At 44.5% G+C, this 17,685-nt stretch overlaps 1 protein-coding gene across 5 annotated transcripts in view; it reads left to right on the top strand.

Annotated features, from left to right (window-relative positions):
• NEO1 (neogenin 1) overlaps positions 1–17,685 on the top strand; it is a 166,785-nt gene that overhangs the window by 90,000 nt on the left and 59,100 nt on the right. For all 5 annotated transcript variants that reach the window (XM_041469102.1, XM_041469103.1, XM_041469104.1 and 2 more), the window contains exons 6-7: positions 15,873–16,027; positions 17,348–17,468. In XM_041469102.1, coding sequence (XP_041325036.1) covers positions 15,873–16,027; positions 17,348–17,468 — 276 coding nt within the window. The remainder of the gene's footprint in view (positions 1–15,872; positions 16,028–17,347; positions 17,469–17,685) is intronic.

Genomic DNA, 17,685 nt, shown 5'->3' on the forward strand with positions numbered 1-17,685 from the left:
TCTTTTGCCTGTTTCCTGTAGCACATCCTAAGATGCCACATAGAGAAGAAAGTGTATTTTAGGAAGGTGCTTCCAGTGGGAAGATAGTAGAAAAATAGGAGTTCATTACCACCATCCTGGTATGTTCTCTTGGCTTCAGAAGAAACCATAATGCTCAAATCATTGTGCTTTAAATAATTAGCTGAAACTTTGCTTTGCTCTCTGGGAATTTGCATGGAGTGGGAAAGGAAAAGAGCCACTGGAGGCTTTGTGGGGCTGGGGAGGAGGCTCAGTTCCACAGGCTCAGATTTCTGGGGCTGGAGCAGCTTTGGCTCTGTCCTTGGCACTGGCTGTGCTTTTGCTCCCAGTCACACACTCAGTCTGCACGGTGCATGCTTCTTGCTCTGCTAATTTGCTTAAACGATCATTAGTGTGATTAACCATGAGAGGAGTGATTGCAGAGCTGCTGATCTCCCTGCTGCTGCTCACATTGCAGCTGGAATGGTTCAGGCAGACACACAGAAGTGAGGGTTTCCACAATGGACCTGGGAACTCGTGTAAAATTTCCCTGGGTGTAAGCAAGTGCTGGAGCACTGAAAAAAGCTTTTATGGAGCCTCCAAAGGGTTTCCATGGACTGCTGATGCTGTTAGCAGAGCTCTGCATCATCACATCAAGCACAGTGATGTTAAATCAGCACTTGGAGTACTTGGGTAAAAGATTGTGTGTTCAAATGTTAAGCTGGTTCTGTTGGAAAACTGGAACGTGGCTTCTTTAATTTCACATGGGATTGTAATTGTTGACTGTTGTTTTCCAAGGAAAAGAGAAAATTCTTTGAAGTGCAGGAAAATCTTGGGGATTAAAGGGGATATTTGAATTCTGGATGTGGCACTTGGGGCCATGGTTTAATGATGGATTGGGCAGTGCTGGGGCAATGGAGGGACTCAATGATCTTGGAGGTAATTTCCAACCTAAAGGATTCTTTGGTTTGCCTGGAACAGCTCAGATGGGTAAAATGTTATTTGGAAGACCATCTGTCCCTTGTAGGGATCCATTTTTGTACCACCTTGCCAAAAATGCTGTTCTAAGATAGTCTTTTAGAATTATTGACCAGTGTTTTATAGGGAGGCTCCTTTGCCTCTGTTGAAGTAGTCACTGTTTAATTTACTAATTTAAAATCTGAGTGCTGAAGACTCCTGGAACTTCCTAATCTATTACCTGTTACTAATTTGTAGTTTAAATGTGTGAATGCTCTGCAGTCTCTCTTTGAGAGAAAAATCCTTCCCAAGAGTATCACAAACTTTAAATATTAAAAGCTTCCTTGGATTTGAGGTGTGCACCTGATCCGTAATACCTGTCTCAATTTCTTTACCTTTACCCAAATGACTGGATTTTGTTTAAGAATAAAGAGTATTACTGGGGTCTGTGCTTTCCTGAATTCCTGTTCTGAATTCCTGCTGCTCTCACTGGCCTCATGTGCTGGGCCAGTTTTCAACATAAGAGACTGTAAAGGCAAATTTGTACCTGTGCAGTGTGGGAAGAAACAGCCTCAGATTCCACCCTCAGTAATACTGGAAAGCTGAAAGAGTAATTGGAAGATTTTGTGCAGTTATGGCACAGTTTACAAAGATTGCTCCAAGTTTATTTTGTGTCTTTCTGTACCTCAGTGGTTAGAATCCATTTGAAGATAAAAAGATGTAAAAGAGAAATGAGAATCTCTTTTGGCAGAGCTCCCAGGAGCTCCTGCTTGGATGGTGACAGCCAGGCAGGGGTGGCAGCTCTGGTCCCAGACAGGGAATACTGCAGGATCCCATGTTCTGGCAGTGTCCAGAGGCAGATGGCTGAGGGGATTTAAGTAAAGGATGGCAATAGTTGTTATTTCCCCTGAGTGATGTCCTGTTCTCCAGGCAGATTGGGGTCTCCTCTGTGGTTTCTCCATTATTTATCAATCCTCCATAGATTTCTTTTCTGTTATTCCATTTTCCTCTCTCACTCCATGTAAACATTTTGTATCCCTCTCATCCCATGGCTCTGAGAAGAATAGCACCTTTTTTCTTTATTTTGTGCCAATCTGTTAAAATTTTTTGGCTTTTCTTTTCCCAGCTTTCATGGGAAAGGCTGAGCCAGTCCTCCCTTATTCCCCCACTATGCCAGGCATGTTTATCTAGGCCTTTATTGAGTCCTTGGAGTTGTTTCTTTTCAGGCTGCAGAGTCTTGTTTGCTGGTTCCTTACACGGAAGCTGTTATTGAAGTGGGTTGTAATTAAAGTTATTTTTGGGATTTGTAAATTAGAAGGGTCTTTGATGTGAAGATGGGCCTGCATTCACTGAGCTGGAAAGGAATTGAAATTGATGTGGAAAGCCAGCCTGCAGAATTTGTGTCACTACAAGACAAAAACATGGAAAAGCAGTAACTCTCTATATTTTCTTTTGAACTTGATCAGGGAAAAGCTATTTTTTGTAGTGCCAGGATGTGCCTAGACCCAGCAGCAGCTACTGGTGAACATGATCCCATAAATTATTTTTACTGTTCCCAGCCCTAGTTTGTCTTTTCCCCAAATGATCTGAGGCAATCTGTATTCAGTGAACAAACAGCTTAATATTTGAAATAATCTTAAAATGTGTGTCCTTCCTGGCCTTTGGAGCTCCTCAGTCTGCAGCACACAAATGAACCCCCTCACTGTGAGGGCTGCACTGGGAAATATTCAAAGATATGGGATGTCAAGGCTTGCTGTCTTTAATTTGTCACGTCCTCTTTCCCCTTTTTATGGGATGGAGTTAGAAAATTCTTAAATACGTGTTCTCCTGCTGTTTCTCCCCAGGATCTCACTGCCTTGTGCACTGCACAAACTTCACAGTGCTACTTTATTGAGAAAATATTCAATATTTGCTATTTTTCCCTGTTCAAGGGATAGTCCCATGATTTATTTATACTGCTTGGTTCAAATCCATATTTATTCCTGTTTTGGTATTCAGCTCCATGGCACCTGAATCATTCATAACCACTAATGAATGTATTTTTGCTCTCTGCTGAAATGAAGTGGCATTGAATCCATTTAAAAAATTGACTGGGACACAGAAAAATTAAGAGGAAATGTATCCAGCTGTTTTAGTGCCCAGTGTGAGACACTTCAGCATTGATTTTTCAGAATATGCCTCCCATAATCTGTCCCTTCAGAGCTGTGACTGCCCTGGAGAAGGGGCTGAGGGGTCACAGTCACCTCTCAAATATGGGATTTGCTCCATAAATGTCCACCCAGTCCTATCAGAGGGGCAGGGCTGGGGAGGGCACCTGGGCTTCCAGGCCACTGTCACATCCATTCCCTCTCCCTGGTGCCTTTGCAGTCCCTCTCTGCTCTCCAGGCATCTCCCTGACATCTTGGACAAAGTCAACGGTTTTCTTCTTACTATTTTTTAATCTTCACATATCAAAATTATTTGAACAATTGTAAATTTAGGATTTGAGTTTTTGAAAGACTCAAGGAAGAAAATAAAAGTGGGAAATGTGCCATATTCCAAATTCCAGTTATAAAGCAATTCTTACCAAGGTGGTTTGGGTGTCGTTCTGGATGGAGGGAAGGACTCAGCCCTATATCCACCACATATATCCAGAATAAACACCCCTAAATCCTGAAATGACACTGTATTGGTCCCAGTGATTGCAGCAGTGCTGCAGATCCTCCCACCAAATAGTCCCAGGGTAGATGGAGGATTCCTGCTGGGGATTTGTTTGGAGGGAGCAGGAGGCATCTAAACAGACACCAGAGGCAGCGTGGTGGGAACTGGGATCAAGGGTTTTGCCTGGAAATAGCTGGAAATGGGAAACAAGGCCCCAAAGGCTCTGGGCTTGTCATGCTCAGGGCTGTCTGAGGCCTCTTCTCCAGCTCAGCATTGTGTGGAAAATGAGGGCTCTGGAATTCAATAAAAATTTCATTGCCTTTGGCAGTGCTGTAAGAAGTTTAAATTTTGATGAGCGTTCTTGTTATTCAGATGTTTCCATGGTACTTGGAGTAGACTCAGGGTCAAACAGGCGAGATTTCTCCTAGAAGGGCTGGGGAAGGAGAGTTTAGTAAAACAGAAGAATAATGAATGTAACAGTTTTACATTATTGATGCCTAGATTAAGGTTTTTACTTCTAAAAATCACCTGAGAAGTTGCGTGGAGGGCTCGCTTCGAATGATAATCAGTAATACCCTCGGATAAGCATGGGGTGAGCTCTGCTCTAGTTTATTACAGTTGATAAGCTTTTCCATGTCATCTGGTGAACTCATTTCCATATAGAAATCTCTTTTGTCATCTGTTCTTTGTCTGAGTTCCTCCTTCACTGGGGAGGTCACCCTGAGAGCAGCAGGTTAATCCCAGCCCGTGCCTCCCCTCCACAGGTTTTGGGAGATATCCTCCCACAGAAGGTGGGCTCAGTCTGAGCAAGAAGGAAATAAATCTTTGGTGTCTTTGGACATGGAGGGGTTTTACTGGGGGCACTGGAGGGGAGGTGACAAGTGCAAAAGGTATCGAGGCCAAAACTCTCCCACAGAAGGAAATGGGAATCTGTACATTTGTACCTCTTCAGTCCACAGGTGGTTTGAGTTTTCACTTGTGTGTCACCCTGTTGTGGGCAAAACATCACAATTTAGGTTAGTGTGGGACAGACGCTCACTGCTGGGGCCAAATACTCTTGAGGCAGACTCACAGAGCAGTTGGGATTGGAAGGGACCTCTGGAGACCATGCAGTCCATTCAGGGTCATCCAGGTGAGTTTGGGATGTCTCCCAGACATGGGAGACTCCACACCCCCCTGAGCAGCTGTTCCAGGGTTCTGCCACCCTCATGGAAAGCAGCTCTCTCTCAGTGAGGTGGATCTTGTGATTTAATTTTTATGCCCATTGTTTCCAGTCCTGTTGCTCAATACCACTGAAAAGTGTTATGGTAGCAGATTTTCACTAATCTTGTACAAAAATCAGTGTTTAATCTCTGCAGGGAATAGCTGAGGGAGCTGTAGCACATCTTCCCCTGAGCTCAGACTGGGTGGGGATTCCATCTTACAGCCCTGATCCGTGGGGGTTCTGTGGGTCAGAGCAGCACCCACCTGGTGTCCATCATGCTGAGGCACGCAGGAATTCCTTCTGCTGTTCAACACCTGCCCTGCACCTCTGGGAGAGCCCAGGTGTGCTGTGCCCCAGGAGCAGCCCTTCCATGGCCATACGGGCAAAGGGGAGGGGGCTTGTGTGTGTTTGTGTTGATGCCTCAGCTTTAGCTTTTCTATTTTTCAGATTTAGGGTGTGGGTCTGGGCTTCATGTTAGGGGATGGGGAGCTCTCTGCACAGAGCAGGGAGACAAAACAATTCCTGCTCTAGCTGGGGACTGAGGACAAATGATCCAGATCTCAGCCCCAAGAGCATAAACAATGGTAGAATGAAGAGAGGAAAACAAGCAGGACAGGATCTCATGGGCTAAAGCTATAACTGGACAATTAACTCCAATATGCAAATGGACCAGAATGTATAAAAGTGTGAGACCGCATGACCTGTGGTCCATTTTGGTTCATCTTAGGTGTAGCCCTGGCTGGGCTCTTGTGCTGCCCAAGGTGGCTCTGTTGAGGCCTTCTAATAAATCCGTGCTTTATTCTTTGGCTCTGTCTAGTCTTGGTTCTAGCTCAGCCTTCTCAAGCCATCAGTATGGGCACAGAGGTTCTCCAGCCCCAGCTCCCCCCACTCCTCTGTTCTGATGGGGCTCAGCACCATCTGGGCACTGAGGGTCCCTCCCTGCCCAGGCCTCATCAACATCAATGCTCCCAACCCCACAGCAGAGGTAATGGCCTTGTAGTCATGGAAAACATGGGGAATCCAGGCTCAAACCCAAAATTTATCAGGGTATTAGCGCTGTAAACTGATGGCCTTTCCTGGGTGGTGGCATCCATCACTACCATCAGCATTTAGTTTTGTAGAGGGGGATCTGTGTAACAGAAGTTAACTAAGAATAAAATAGCTTGAGGAAGGTTATTACAAACACAAAGCAAAGGCACAGCCAAAGAGGTTAAACAAATACTGGGCACGTGGTGTTTGTGTTCACAGTGAGCACCCAACACCAGTGAAAAGTTACCTGGAAAGAGGAAAAAACCCAGCTCCAAACCTCCCCAGAGAGCTCCTAAGGACAAGGGAAAGGAATTATTATTCTCCTGTTTATTTGCAAGTAAATTAATACAAAACTTTCAATCATTTGCTAATAACATACAAATCTTGTGATAGTTTTTTCCAAGCCTGTCAGAGCTGGGACATCTGCCAGGGACAGCACAGGGTCAGCACATGATGGAGTGTGAGGAGAAAGGGGTGAGAAGATGGCCTGAAGCAGAAAAGTGAACTCCTGCTGTCTGTGTTCTCTGCAAAATTGAAGACTTCTGTCTTAAATTGTATTTTATCTTTTCAAATAGAGGGAGCTGGAGAGTGGCTGTACCTGAACTTGCAGTGTTAGTAAAATCTATTTCAGAGCAAACCCCTGAAGTGAACAGTGAGGAATCATTGGGAGCAGATGGTCTTCACTCCACATTTCTTGAGGAGTTGAAGTGTGAAATCCTGAGTTCCCAAGAGTGCTGTGTAACCTAGCACCTAAATCAGCAGACTGGAAAAATTCAGACTAAGGAGTTTTGGTCAGTGTGTCTTGAGGGTTTTAGAAGCCTTTTGGAGGAGATCTGGGAAAATGTGGGTGAGTTAATCTGATGTCTGGAGCTGTTAAAATGACAAAAAATTAAAATACAGTGTTGGTAGATGATTGAATCCATCTATGTGTATTCTGTGTGGAAAAAGCCACACTCTGCTATGGAGAACCTTTTGCAGGATGTTGTTGCCCTTCTTTCCCCAGAGCCCTTCTGACAGTGTCACTCACTAAGAGCTTCAAACACTGGGGCTGGGAGTCAGAGTGAATTCCCTCCTGCAGGAAAATGGGAATTAATTCATTGTTTCTTAGGCAATTAGAGGGGGAATAGGTGTTGTTTTTATCTGTGGAGCTGAGTCTGCATTGCTGAGTGTGGAAAAGGGGATTTGGGGTGGTCTGAGTTCTTTGGGGTTGTGGAAACAAATGGTGCTGGTGAAGAACTTTGGGAACACCTTGTGATGTAAGGAACATCCAGGTGGTGAAATGGCAGTGGAGTTCAGTGGATTCCACAGGGAAATGCAGCTCTGCCAGTCTCTGTGATATAGCCATGGTCTCTGACCTGGGACTTGGCATGGCCCTGAAATATTGAAGTTGGAAGATGCAGGTCTTTGGAAAATGCAAGATCTTACAAACCAAATGAAATAGTAGGAATTGTTAGGAAAGGAATAGGAACCTGAGCAGAAAAATCATTATGGGACTGTCTAAATCTGTGCTGGCCCTGGATGTCAAATGGGGCAAGCAGTTCTTGTTCCCTCCTCTCTGAAACACAGCAAAGCTCTTGGGTGTAGTAAAGCCAGAGCAGGGGTGGGATGTAACCAGGATCATGCAGGAGGTGTGGGATGTACCAGGGATCATGGAGGAGCTGTGGGATGTACCAGGAGTCATGGAGGAGTTGTGGGATGTACCAGGGATCATGGAGGAGGTGAAAGATGTGACAGGGATCATGGAGTGGTTTGGGTGGGAAGGGACCTTAAAGCGCATCCAGTTCCACCCCTGCCCTGGCCAGGGACGCCTGCCACTATCCCAGGGTGCTCAGGGCTATGTCCAAAGCAGTTCTGTTCTGTAAATCTTGAGTGTTTTCTGGGGAGAAGGTTGGAAAGCAATGCTTGTTTCTCTTCATTGGCCAGAACCAAGAGACATCCCATGGTTGGCTGACTCCAAAACACACAAAAGTTGGTAAATTTTCCCTGGAGGTGTCTCATGGAGCTTATCCCTATGAGCTTTAGGGCTGCTGAAGTCTCACCTGGTGCCAGAAAGCAGCTTTTAAAAAGCAAAACCTAACCAGGAGCAGAAAACACAAAGGTATCTCCTCTTTCTCAGGAAATCACTCAGCCAGGGATTGCTCCTGCTGCTAGAATATCCAGAGATATTTTGCTTTTCTGCTTTTCTTCTCTTGCTTCCTGGACACCTGGCCTTGGCTGCCAAGTGGCACCATGTCCCCTTTGTGTGTTGGTGTCCCTGGACATGCCCTGCTCACGAGGAGCCCCTGGGGTTGGATTTGGGGACTGAGGCACAGCAGGCACCACACCTGCAGCAGGTGCCCCTTGGCTGAGCAGGGCAGCCAGGAGGGACATTGCTCACACTGGATCTGTGCACACAGCTTAAGGGGAGTGGGGAATGCTGGGCCAGCCTTGCCAGAGCTTTCTTGCCAAGGTGCAGTTGGTGTCTGAACGGGACTGTGACTGATAAGGCAAGTGAAAAACCCAGACAGAAAAATCCTGCTCATGTACAGGATGCTCCAGAGCTTGCTGCGTGTCTGTGCACCCAGAGAGCTTCCCAGGCAATTCCAGGTGTGGATCCATGTCCAGAGCTCTGCCTGCCTGCAGTCCCAGTGCCAGGCTGGAGCCCACAGCTTTCCACAGGAGCCCTGCTGGAGATGGGGCTGCTGCACACGAGAGCTTCTTATGGCTGTGTTCAGGGACTGTTGGATTTTACTGCAGCTCCTGCTGGGAGGGAATCCCATTTCCATCCCAACATGCAAGAGTGAGCAATTAATTGTTTGGAGTATTATCTGAGGACAGGACAGGGATGGAGATGTTAGTCCTGTGTCATTCCTCCTTCACAGGAATGATACATAAATACAGATGTATGTATATATACACTAATTTCCTTTCTGCAGCACTGAGCATTTCTTTGTTAAGCTCCTGTTTGAGGTGTCCAGTTCCATGGCTGCATAATCCTGCCTTTGCTCAAATAACTGATTCCAGCTCTTCCATTTTTCTTTTGGAGCCAATTTTCTGAGTCATTGATCATTTTCATTGCTCTCTTGTAAATCAGAGTTCATGTTTTCCTTTGGATGTGGGGGGTTGGGGTGTGTTGGGTGGAGGGAGGGGAGAGAGCTGCTGCCAGCCTCCACATGGGCAGTTCTTCCATCCCACTGTGATACAGGGACTCCTGTCTAGTTTGTGAGAAAATCCTTATTTCTCAGGCCTTTTTCTGTGAACTGTAGTGCTATTACTTCCTACTCCATAAATCTGCAACATATTATTTCTGCTTAAAAAACCCCCACGTATATTGAATTACAGCGTGAGTTTTTTTACTCTCTAATTGATCAATATAATTATACTTTATATTTGTTCTGTACTATTCATGCTTACCTGGTTTCTTGGTTGTTGTCCTAGCATTGAATATTGGATTTAGTTTCTGCCTCTGGAATGTTTATTTAGGGGCTGGTCTCTGAAGCATAGATCATATTTAGCAATTTCTGAATGAAAGCTTTTCAGTGTAAATGTAAAATAGCCGTTTTAATTCAGCCCTGCCCTTCTGCCACCACTGGAACCAGCTCTCTCTCCATGGAGCTGGGGTTTGGCATTTGCCAAGGAAGCGGTAAAGCTCTGAACAGTCCAAAGGAGCAAAACATGGGCCATCAAATGCTCATTTGGGGCTGTTCCAGCTGCTGAGCAGAGGTTAACGAGGTCCTTGGAGCAGGCAAACCAGGCCCCCTCTCTGCTTTGGCTGTGGAAGAAGAGGGAAAGATTCCCACCAGTCAGGATGCCACAGGCACCACTTCTCCCTGGGGATATTTGCTTTAATTTTCTAAAATATATGTATTAAAAAACCATTTACTGCATTAGAGAGTGTCACTGCCACCGAAACTGTTCATAAAATGCAATTCTGGTTTTGCTGCAAAAAAATTTGCTGTAGTAGTTTACATTTTTATAACTTTTTGTGTCTCGGTATGCTGATTTTTGTACATTAATTTGACACTTTTCTGTATTTCTCTAGAGGAACCCTTTTTGTCAGTTTGTGTTTGCTTTGCAAATTTTGTAGCTGCATATTAAGTGTGTTTTAAGGACATCACAGCCGTGATCAGGGATTGGCAAGAGTTTTTTAGTTTTGGGGTTTAAATCTCTTTTTTCCCCCAAGTATTATCCATATACTTCTGCTGTTTTTAAAGGAAGAATGTTATGACTCCCCCTTTTCATTTAAAGTGTAAATTCCTTTTTTAGTTTCAGGATACATTTGAAGAAAATCAACTAATTTCTATACAGCTAACTCATGGATTTAAAATATAATAATCAAAAAATTCTGCTTTCAAACATCAATTCAAACATTTTTTCTGTGTTCAGGGGGAGGAACAGGAGGGGATGGATTAACTGGGTGATGGTCATGTTACAGTTTGATCCCTCTTAGAAACTAAATTGCAGTTGTGAAAATTGCATTTAACTTTATAATGATTCTAATAGGATTTGGGACATATCCTAATGGAATAGGTTGTTATCCCTGGAGGAGGAAATAAAATCCCTGTGGACCATTTCAGGCTGATATGAAATGGGCTTTATGGTAAAATGTCCATTTTAAATACTGCTGGTAATCCAGATTTGTAACTGAAATACAAGCTAGGGATTGTGCCCCCAGCATCCCTGAGAAATGGGTTAGCAATGGAAGTGGCCAGGAATGCTGGAGTCAGGAGTATTTGAGATACACTGGGAAAATGTGGCCACTCTGCTAAGTTTGTGTTTGTGCCCTTTGGGCTGTGGGGAAGCTTCTGGAATGAGCAGATGCTTTTGTAAGGGGTGCCTGGAGATGTGCTCACTCCGTGTCTGCTTGGTCATGGCTAAAGTGTGGGAGGAAGGGGATGGGGAGAGTGGCAGGAGCTGGATTTCATTGGCTGGCCTTGGAAAACAGACTCCTAAATTCTAGGGATCGAGGGCACCTGGAGGTGGTTGGGAAGCAGGAATGGTGCTTCAGTGTTGTCCTGGACATTTCCAGTTTGGAAATTGAGCCTTAGGCTGTTCCTGGAGTTCCAACACTGCTGCAGGAGTAGTCCTGGAAGTGTTCCTGTCCCTGGAAGTGCCCAAAGCCAGGTTGGATGGGGCTTGGAGCACCTTGGTCCAGTGGAAGGTGTCCCTGCGCATGGCAGGGGTGGCACTGGGTGGTCTTTGAGATCCCTTCCTACCCAAACCAGTCATGGATTCTGTACTTGGGAGTGTTTGGAGCCACTGGTCAGTCCTGTTCATTTTGGGTTTGTTGGATGCTGTGCTAGGACCAACAGTTGACTTATTAATGCTTTTTAGAAAGAGAATAGGTTTTTTAAAATGATCTTTACAGGCTGTGTGTCCAAAGGAGACCATTGCTGTGCTCCCCCTGTACAGCAGAGCTGCAGACCACTGGAATTCATTTCCATTTCCTTCTGATCACCTGTACATGTGGAATGGGATCCATGTCCAGCATCCATTCCCGTTTCCACATCACCTTGGGTGCAATTCCTACTGCATGTGTGGAGTTCCTCAGCTCTTCCCATCCTTTTAGAGCTATTGGCTTAAAAAACCATCTTATTTTTCAAATATTTCACCTTTATTGGGATGTAGCTAAGAAGTTTGAATCAACTGCTGATGTAGGTTGGATTGGGTTTTTTTCTTAATCTTTTGATCATTGTTGTGATCAAAATATTTTCTTCAATCTCCAGAAGGGTGGCAGGGCTCCCTGGGGGGTGTGAAATTCTGTTGAAGCATTTTGCCTTTTCAGGAGTTGTTCTGTGCTGACACGAAGAGGGGGCTGAACTGCCAAGTTGTCTTTGAAGTTTAATTGTGTGTTTGGCAACAGAGCACACGATCTTCCCTTACAAACCTGGTTTTCGGTGGTAATTGGCTCGTTTGCTCACTGGTTATCAATTGAACTTCTCTACCACAAACATCTGTACTTGCATTGTGTTAATGCTAAACACTGACATGGTTAAACCAGAAGAGTGTGTTTGAAAAGCATTTATTAATTCATTAACTGGGAAGTAATTGATAAAGTGAGCACTCCTCACGTTATTATCCCTTTGTAGTAGCTTGGCATTTGCTCCATGAGCCAGAAAAGCAAAGTCACTTTGAAAAAATGGGATGTTTCAAATTCTTAATCTCCTAAATCAAAAGTAATTGAGAGTGGGTAGGAGAGCATCTACTTCAACTTCCACTTTTGTGTCAAGAAAATCCTGCCTCTTATGATTCAAAATTAATGCCTCTTTCTGGATGATGTCCCAAATTTGGCAATATCAGTTGCCAAAGATATTTGAGTTCTTTCCAAATGTCTTCATTACAAGTTAAATATTAGTGTAGAACACAGAGTCAGAACTTTCCTGTGGTACAGTTTGGGCATTCAGTTCTTCCCTGGCAGGGTGGGCAGGCCCTGGCACAGGGTGCCCAGAGCAGCTGGGGCTGCCCCTGGATCCCTGGCAGTGCCCAAGGCCAGGCTGGACAGGGCTTGGAGCAGCCTGGGACAGTGGAAGGTGTCCCTGCCATGGCAGGGGTGGGATGAAATGATCTTCAAGGAACTGTCCAGCCCAAACCAGGCTGGGATTCCATGATGAGTTTTTCACCTAAGTTTTTGTGCTTTTGGCAGTCACTGGCTTGTGTCTCTTTGTGTTCCTCTGACAAGATTAATACGTGGCTAAGGAATTCAAACTCACCTGTAATGAATGTTTTGGAAATGCAAGCATTGTACATTTGTGGAAAAACAACTTTTCCAATTCTTGTATTCCCTTTTTTCAACTCTGCAAGCACTGCAGGAATCGATCGTGCGTGTGAATGCAGCCGGAGACAGAGATGGAAGGGAAATGAGAACATCAGCTATTGATCAGGCAGGCTGAACAAAATGAGGCATTAGTTAAAAAGGGCTAACGAGCAGGCAATGATTGTCCCAGGCTGGCAGGGGATGATGCATGTGGGAAGGGCAGAGGCAGAGTGATGGGTTGGTGAGGGATTTGCTGCACTGCTGCCATGGTATTTATGCCATTTTTCAAGGCACTGCTGAGACACGGCTGAAATTCCACGTAAATGATTGAAACTCCACAGGCTTCTGTTGTATTTGTGGGGACCCTTGTGGCAGGAAGGAATGATGAATCTGACTCCATGTTCTCAGAAGGCTAATTTATTATTTTATGATGCTATATTATATTAAAGAATGCTGTACTAAACTATACTAAAGAATACAGAAAGGATACTTAGAGAATGCTAAAAAGATAATAATGAAAACTCGTGACTCTCTCCAGAGTCCTGACACAGCTTGACCCTGATTGGCCAAAGAGTGAAAATAACTCACAGCAAAAACTAATCAAACAATCACCTGTGGGTAAACAATCTCCAAACACATTCCACATGAGCACAACACAGGAGAAGCAAATGAGATAAGAATTGTTTTCCTTTTTCTCTGAGGTTTCTCAGCTTCCCAGGAGCAAAATCCTGGGCGAAGGGATTTTCCAGAGAATGTGAATGTGACAGGCTCCAGAGATGGACTCAGGCTGGAGCACATCCAGGGGGTTGTGAGGAATTGTCACAGCAGAGCAAACACGACTGGTTGAGCCACCCAAAATAAGGCTGGGGTAGGGGAAGGGAGGGAGCAGTAGCACAGCTTGTAATAAATAACAGTGCTGAGGATAAATACCAGGGAGGGATAAAAATAATTTTCATGGAGAATAAATTACAGCAATTTGGTGGTAAATAAATTCAGAAGAGACTTTTCAAATGTCAGAGTTGTGTGTTGGTAGCAGCCATCAGAGAGTAAGCACAGAAATATCTGAACCTTTTTAAGGTGGAATTTATGGTGTGTTTGGTAAATTTCTGGGAAGTTGATATGAAAGGGATGTCTGAATGCACAGGCAGCTGGGCTTGGCCCCATCCAGTTTTTTGCTCCTGTGTGAGAGTTTGAGCAATGAATGTGCAGCTTTGTGTAGGTTTGCACCCTTACCTGAGAGGTAAACCACCTTCTTACTCTAAAGTATTTCCATTTATTAATGTTCTCTTTATTCATTTATAATCCAAAACATATGGGGGGTTGGGTTGTTTAAAAACAGCTCACCTCCAGCTGTTTTTAAAAGTATTAAATCCACCTACAAACCTTTGGGATCATTTCAGAGGAAACATGACCTAGGATTCCTTATCCTCAGTACCAAATAAACCCCATTGAGAGGCCAAATGTGTAAATTGTTTGTCTAAACCCCGTGGCCCTTCTCTATTGACTTTCTTTGCTAAATATTAAAGGGCAAAAGGCTGCTTTGGGCTTTCCTGGAACTCCAACAATCCCAGCTGCCAACACAAGTAAGAGAATTCCCTGTGCTGGGGACATAATAAACACAAATAAACGGGTGGGTGTTCTCCAAAGAGGACACTCAAGGAGTAAGTGCCTGCAGGGCTTGGTGCTGCTCAGCCAGATGAGTGCAGAGGCCCTGGATGCAGCTGGAGGCTCCTGTGGGAGAAACTGTCTGTGCACCAGTCACTTGGGGCTGGTGTCCCCAAAAAATCTGGATCTCAGAGTTTGTGTGATTTTAAATATATGTGGTGGAATTAATCCCACTCTGGGGACTTAAGGACATATAGAAGGCAGCCAAGACCCAGAGTAACACCTTTGGTGCATGTTGTAAGTGAAGAACTTCTGTTCTTGATAGAATTTATGTTCAGAGCTTCTGCTGTGCTGTGTTATAAATACACAGCTCCCCTCCTGTACATCCATGAAATGTCATCACTGTGGTATAAAGCCACCTGGCTGCTCATGGACATCCTGTTTCCTTGGCTTCCACAGGCCAGAGAAGAAACTCCTGGGCTCAGTGCAGCACTCTCTGTTTGATAACCTCAATTCCTTCACAGGAACACGAGGCCACGGTGCCCTGGGAAAGTTTCATCTCATTTTTGTGTCCATTCATTTTTAAAAGTACTTTTTGATATAATTGTAGCTTTTGCTTTCCTATTGACTTGAACCCCCTGAGGTTTAACTTTGCAGTTTATACACCTCAGTTCCATTTCTTCTTTGATGTAGTCTCGAGAGGTCACTCTCAATTGGCTGGATCCTGTTGGAACCCTGGATGCTGAGAATTTTAAACTTTCTGTGCTTAAAGGCACAGACCCTCAAAAGAGCACTACATTTGACCTGAGGCTGTGGAGAAGACTTTAAAAATTGATTGATAGCACTGGGATTACAGGTGTGTAGTTGGTTAGAAGTGTGTAATTTCACAGGGCAGAAAACTTAAGAGTTTGGGGTTTTAGAATATAGAAATACATATAAGCAAGATGGAGGTTGTAGGGCAGAGGCAGGTTGTTCTTCTTCACCTTCTTGGTTAGAAGTGTGTAATATCACAGGGTGGAAAACTTAGAATTTGGGGTTTTAGAATATAAAAATAAATATGAACCAAGATAGAAGTTTTAAGGCAGAGGCAAGTTATTCTTCTTTACCTTCTTCTTCCTCCTTCTTCATGGGTTTGGGTGATGTTTTGTAATTGGACAGAAAAGTCCACATTGCAAGCTTCGAGGGATCAGTTATTGGGTTAAACGGGAAAGTAATCTAGGTGTCATTTCTTAATTGGATAGTTTAGTCTTAAAAGACCTTGTAACAAGAGATTGTTAGCCATTCTGTGCCTTGCTAATGAAAGGCTGCAAAACTCCTAGTTGTGAGGCTGTTTCACTGATAAGAAATAATAAACACCTGAGTCCAAACATGGACTACAGTCTCAAATACCTTCAATCCCAACCTCAAAAACCCACAGGATCCCAGGATGGTTTGGGTTGGAGGGGACCTTTAGAGATCATGTCATTCCCAGCCCTCTGCTGTGGGCAGTGACACCTTCCACTGGACCAGGCTGGCCCACAAGTGATTCTAGAAGAACTCCCAGCTTGTGTGGGTGTCTGTCAAAGCTGGGCTGCACATTCCTGCTGCCTCTGCTGCCACTGGTGCCCAGTCCATCTCTTGGTGTCGAGCTGGCTGTGTGTGGGACTGTCAGGTCTCTTTCTCTGGCTCTAACATCATCTTCTTGCCTTTGTTCCTTCCACCCTGAAGTTCCCCCCACGTTCCTGAAGCGCCCTGCGAACATCTACGCCCACGAGTCCATGGACATCGTGTTTGAGTGCGAGGTGACCGGGAAGCCAACTCCGACCGTCAAGTGGGTCAAGAACGGGGACGTGGTGATCCCCAGTGACTACTTCAAAATCGTGGTGAGTGCACTGGGCAGCTTGCACGTTTTTGGCCTGTCAGTTCTCCATAGTCATGGAAATTGGGTTCTTCTGTAGAACTGCTTTTGTCCTGTTGGTGTTTAGTATCTCCGGCCGGGGGCTGTGTACAAATTACAGACAGGACAGGACTTCTAGGAACGTGCCTTGAGCTGTTTTATTTTGCAGCATCAGTCTCATTACATGGTTATGACAATGGGAAGATGCTATTAGCTCATATCCCAGGCAGCAGACCAAGAATTTAATGTTACAGCTTAAGGTTACTTTAAAAGTTTTGTGGCCAGTCACACAAAGTAAAAGCACATTGACAGTAGTTCTACCCAAGCACTTTAAGCACACGTCCCTTCGGTTAAAACAATGCTTGATTATTTTGGATACAATACCTGCTTGTAGGCCTTAAAGCACAATGCGCAGAGCTCCATTATTAAGCTTAGAACTTGCTAATATCTTGCTAGATATACTTTTCAGCAGCTTAGGGAGTTATTCTAGCCAAGCATTAATACACAGACCATTGTTCTATTTGTCCTTACTTTTCTACTTCTTACATAATTTTTCTGCTGACCAATCTTATAGCTACTGCTTAGCTCTAATCACAGTTCTGCTGTTTCTGAGGCCTGCCTTTTGCAGCTTTCCCAAAACCCTCTGATTTTATGGATTCCCACACTCTGGGACCTGGAAGAGAAATTGTTTCTTGAATCCATTTAATGTACATTGCTTATATTTTAAGAGTTGATGTCTTTATAGCTTGGAATTTCCAGGAGACTCAGGCACACAGGGTGGCAAAATACACTGTCATGAGCTCACCATGACCACTGGCTGTGTGTGCTGCAGTCTGTGCCCCATTAAAATTCTAATTTCAAGCAGGAGCTGAAATAGAAATGTAACTGAGCTGTGGATGGTGAGTTTGGCACAGGGGTGCTTCTACAGGGAGATTTCAGATGCAGTCAAAGGCATTATTGAGACAGTTGAGAAATGAATGGCTGTGTAATTGGGTGTACCTGGCTTGTAGGGCTGTGAGGTTCAGTCAGGGTCCAAAATACCACCAGAACAGCTGGGGAAACATCAGGATTTGCCAGTGCTGTGTGATGGTAGAAAATTATGGCCATTAATGAGAGCTTCTGCTGCTTTTTGAACTGCTAGAACATGAGGATTTGGGGCAAGGGAGGTGAGATCTGGGACACCCAAACACACTTTTCCCAGTTGCTGTCATAAGTTTCTCCTATCACAGTAACGTGCCCTGCTGACACCATTGTTTTGGCAATTGCAGCCCATTTCTAAGTGTTGTTTTCTCCCTTTGCTTCTCAGAAAGAACATAACCTGCAAGTTTTGGGGCTGGTGAAGTCTGATGAAGGATTCTATCAGTGCATTGCTGAAAACGATGTTGGAAATGCACAGGCTGGAGCCCAGCTGATAATACTTGACCTTGGTAAGATAAACTGTGACAGCAGAGAGCCAAAAGTGGGGAGGGACCATTCCAAGGGACCTTTCCACAGGGTGGGTTCTGTCAATAGCTCAGCTAGAGCAGGGTGATTTTTTTTTAAATCCTGTGAGTGATCCACTGTTGTTTTCTGTACACTTAGTGAGGAGAACTGAAGGAATTCTACAGGATCCATCCTGTATTTTGAATAATATTTGCTGCAATA

Source organism: Pyrgilauda ruficollis, unplaced genomic scaffold (genome assembly GCF_017590135.1).
Source record: "Pyrgilauda ruficollis isolate IOZ18807 unplaced genomic scaffold, ASM1759013v1 scaffold23, whole genome shotgun sequence".
Classification (NCBI taxonomy): domain Eukaryota; kingdom Metazoa; phylum Chordata; class Aves; order Passeriformes; family Passeridae; genus Pyrgilauda; species Pyrgilauda ruficollis.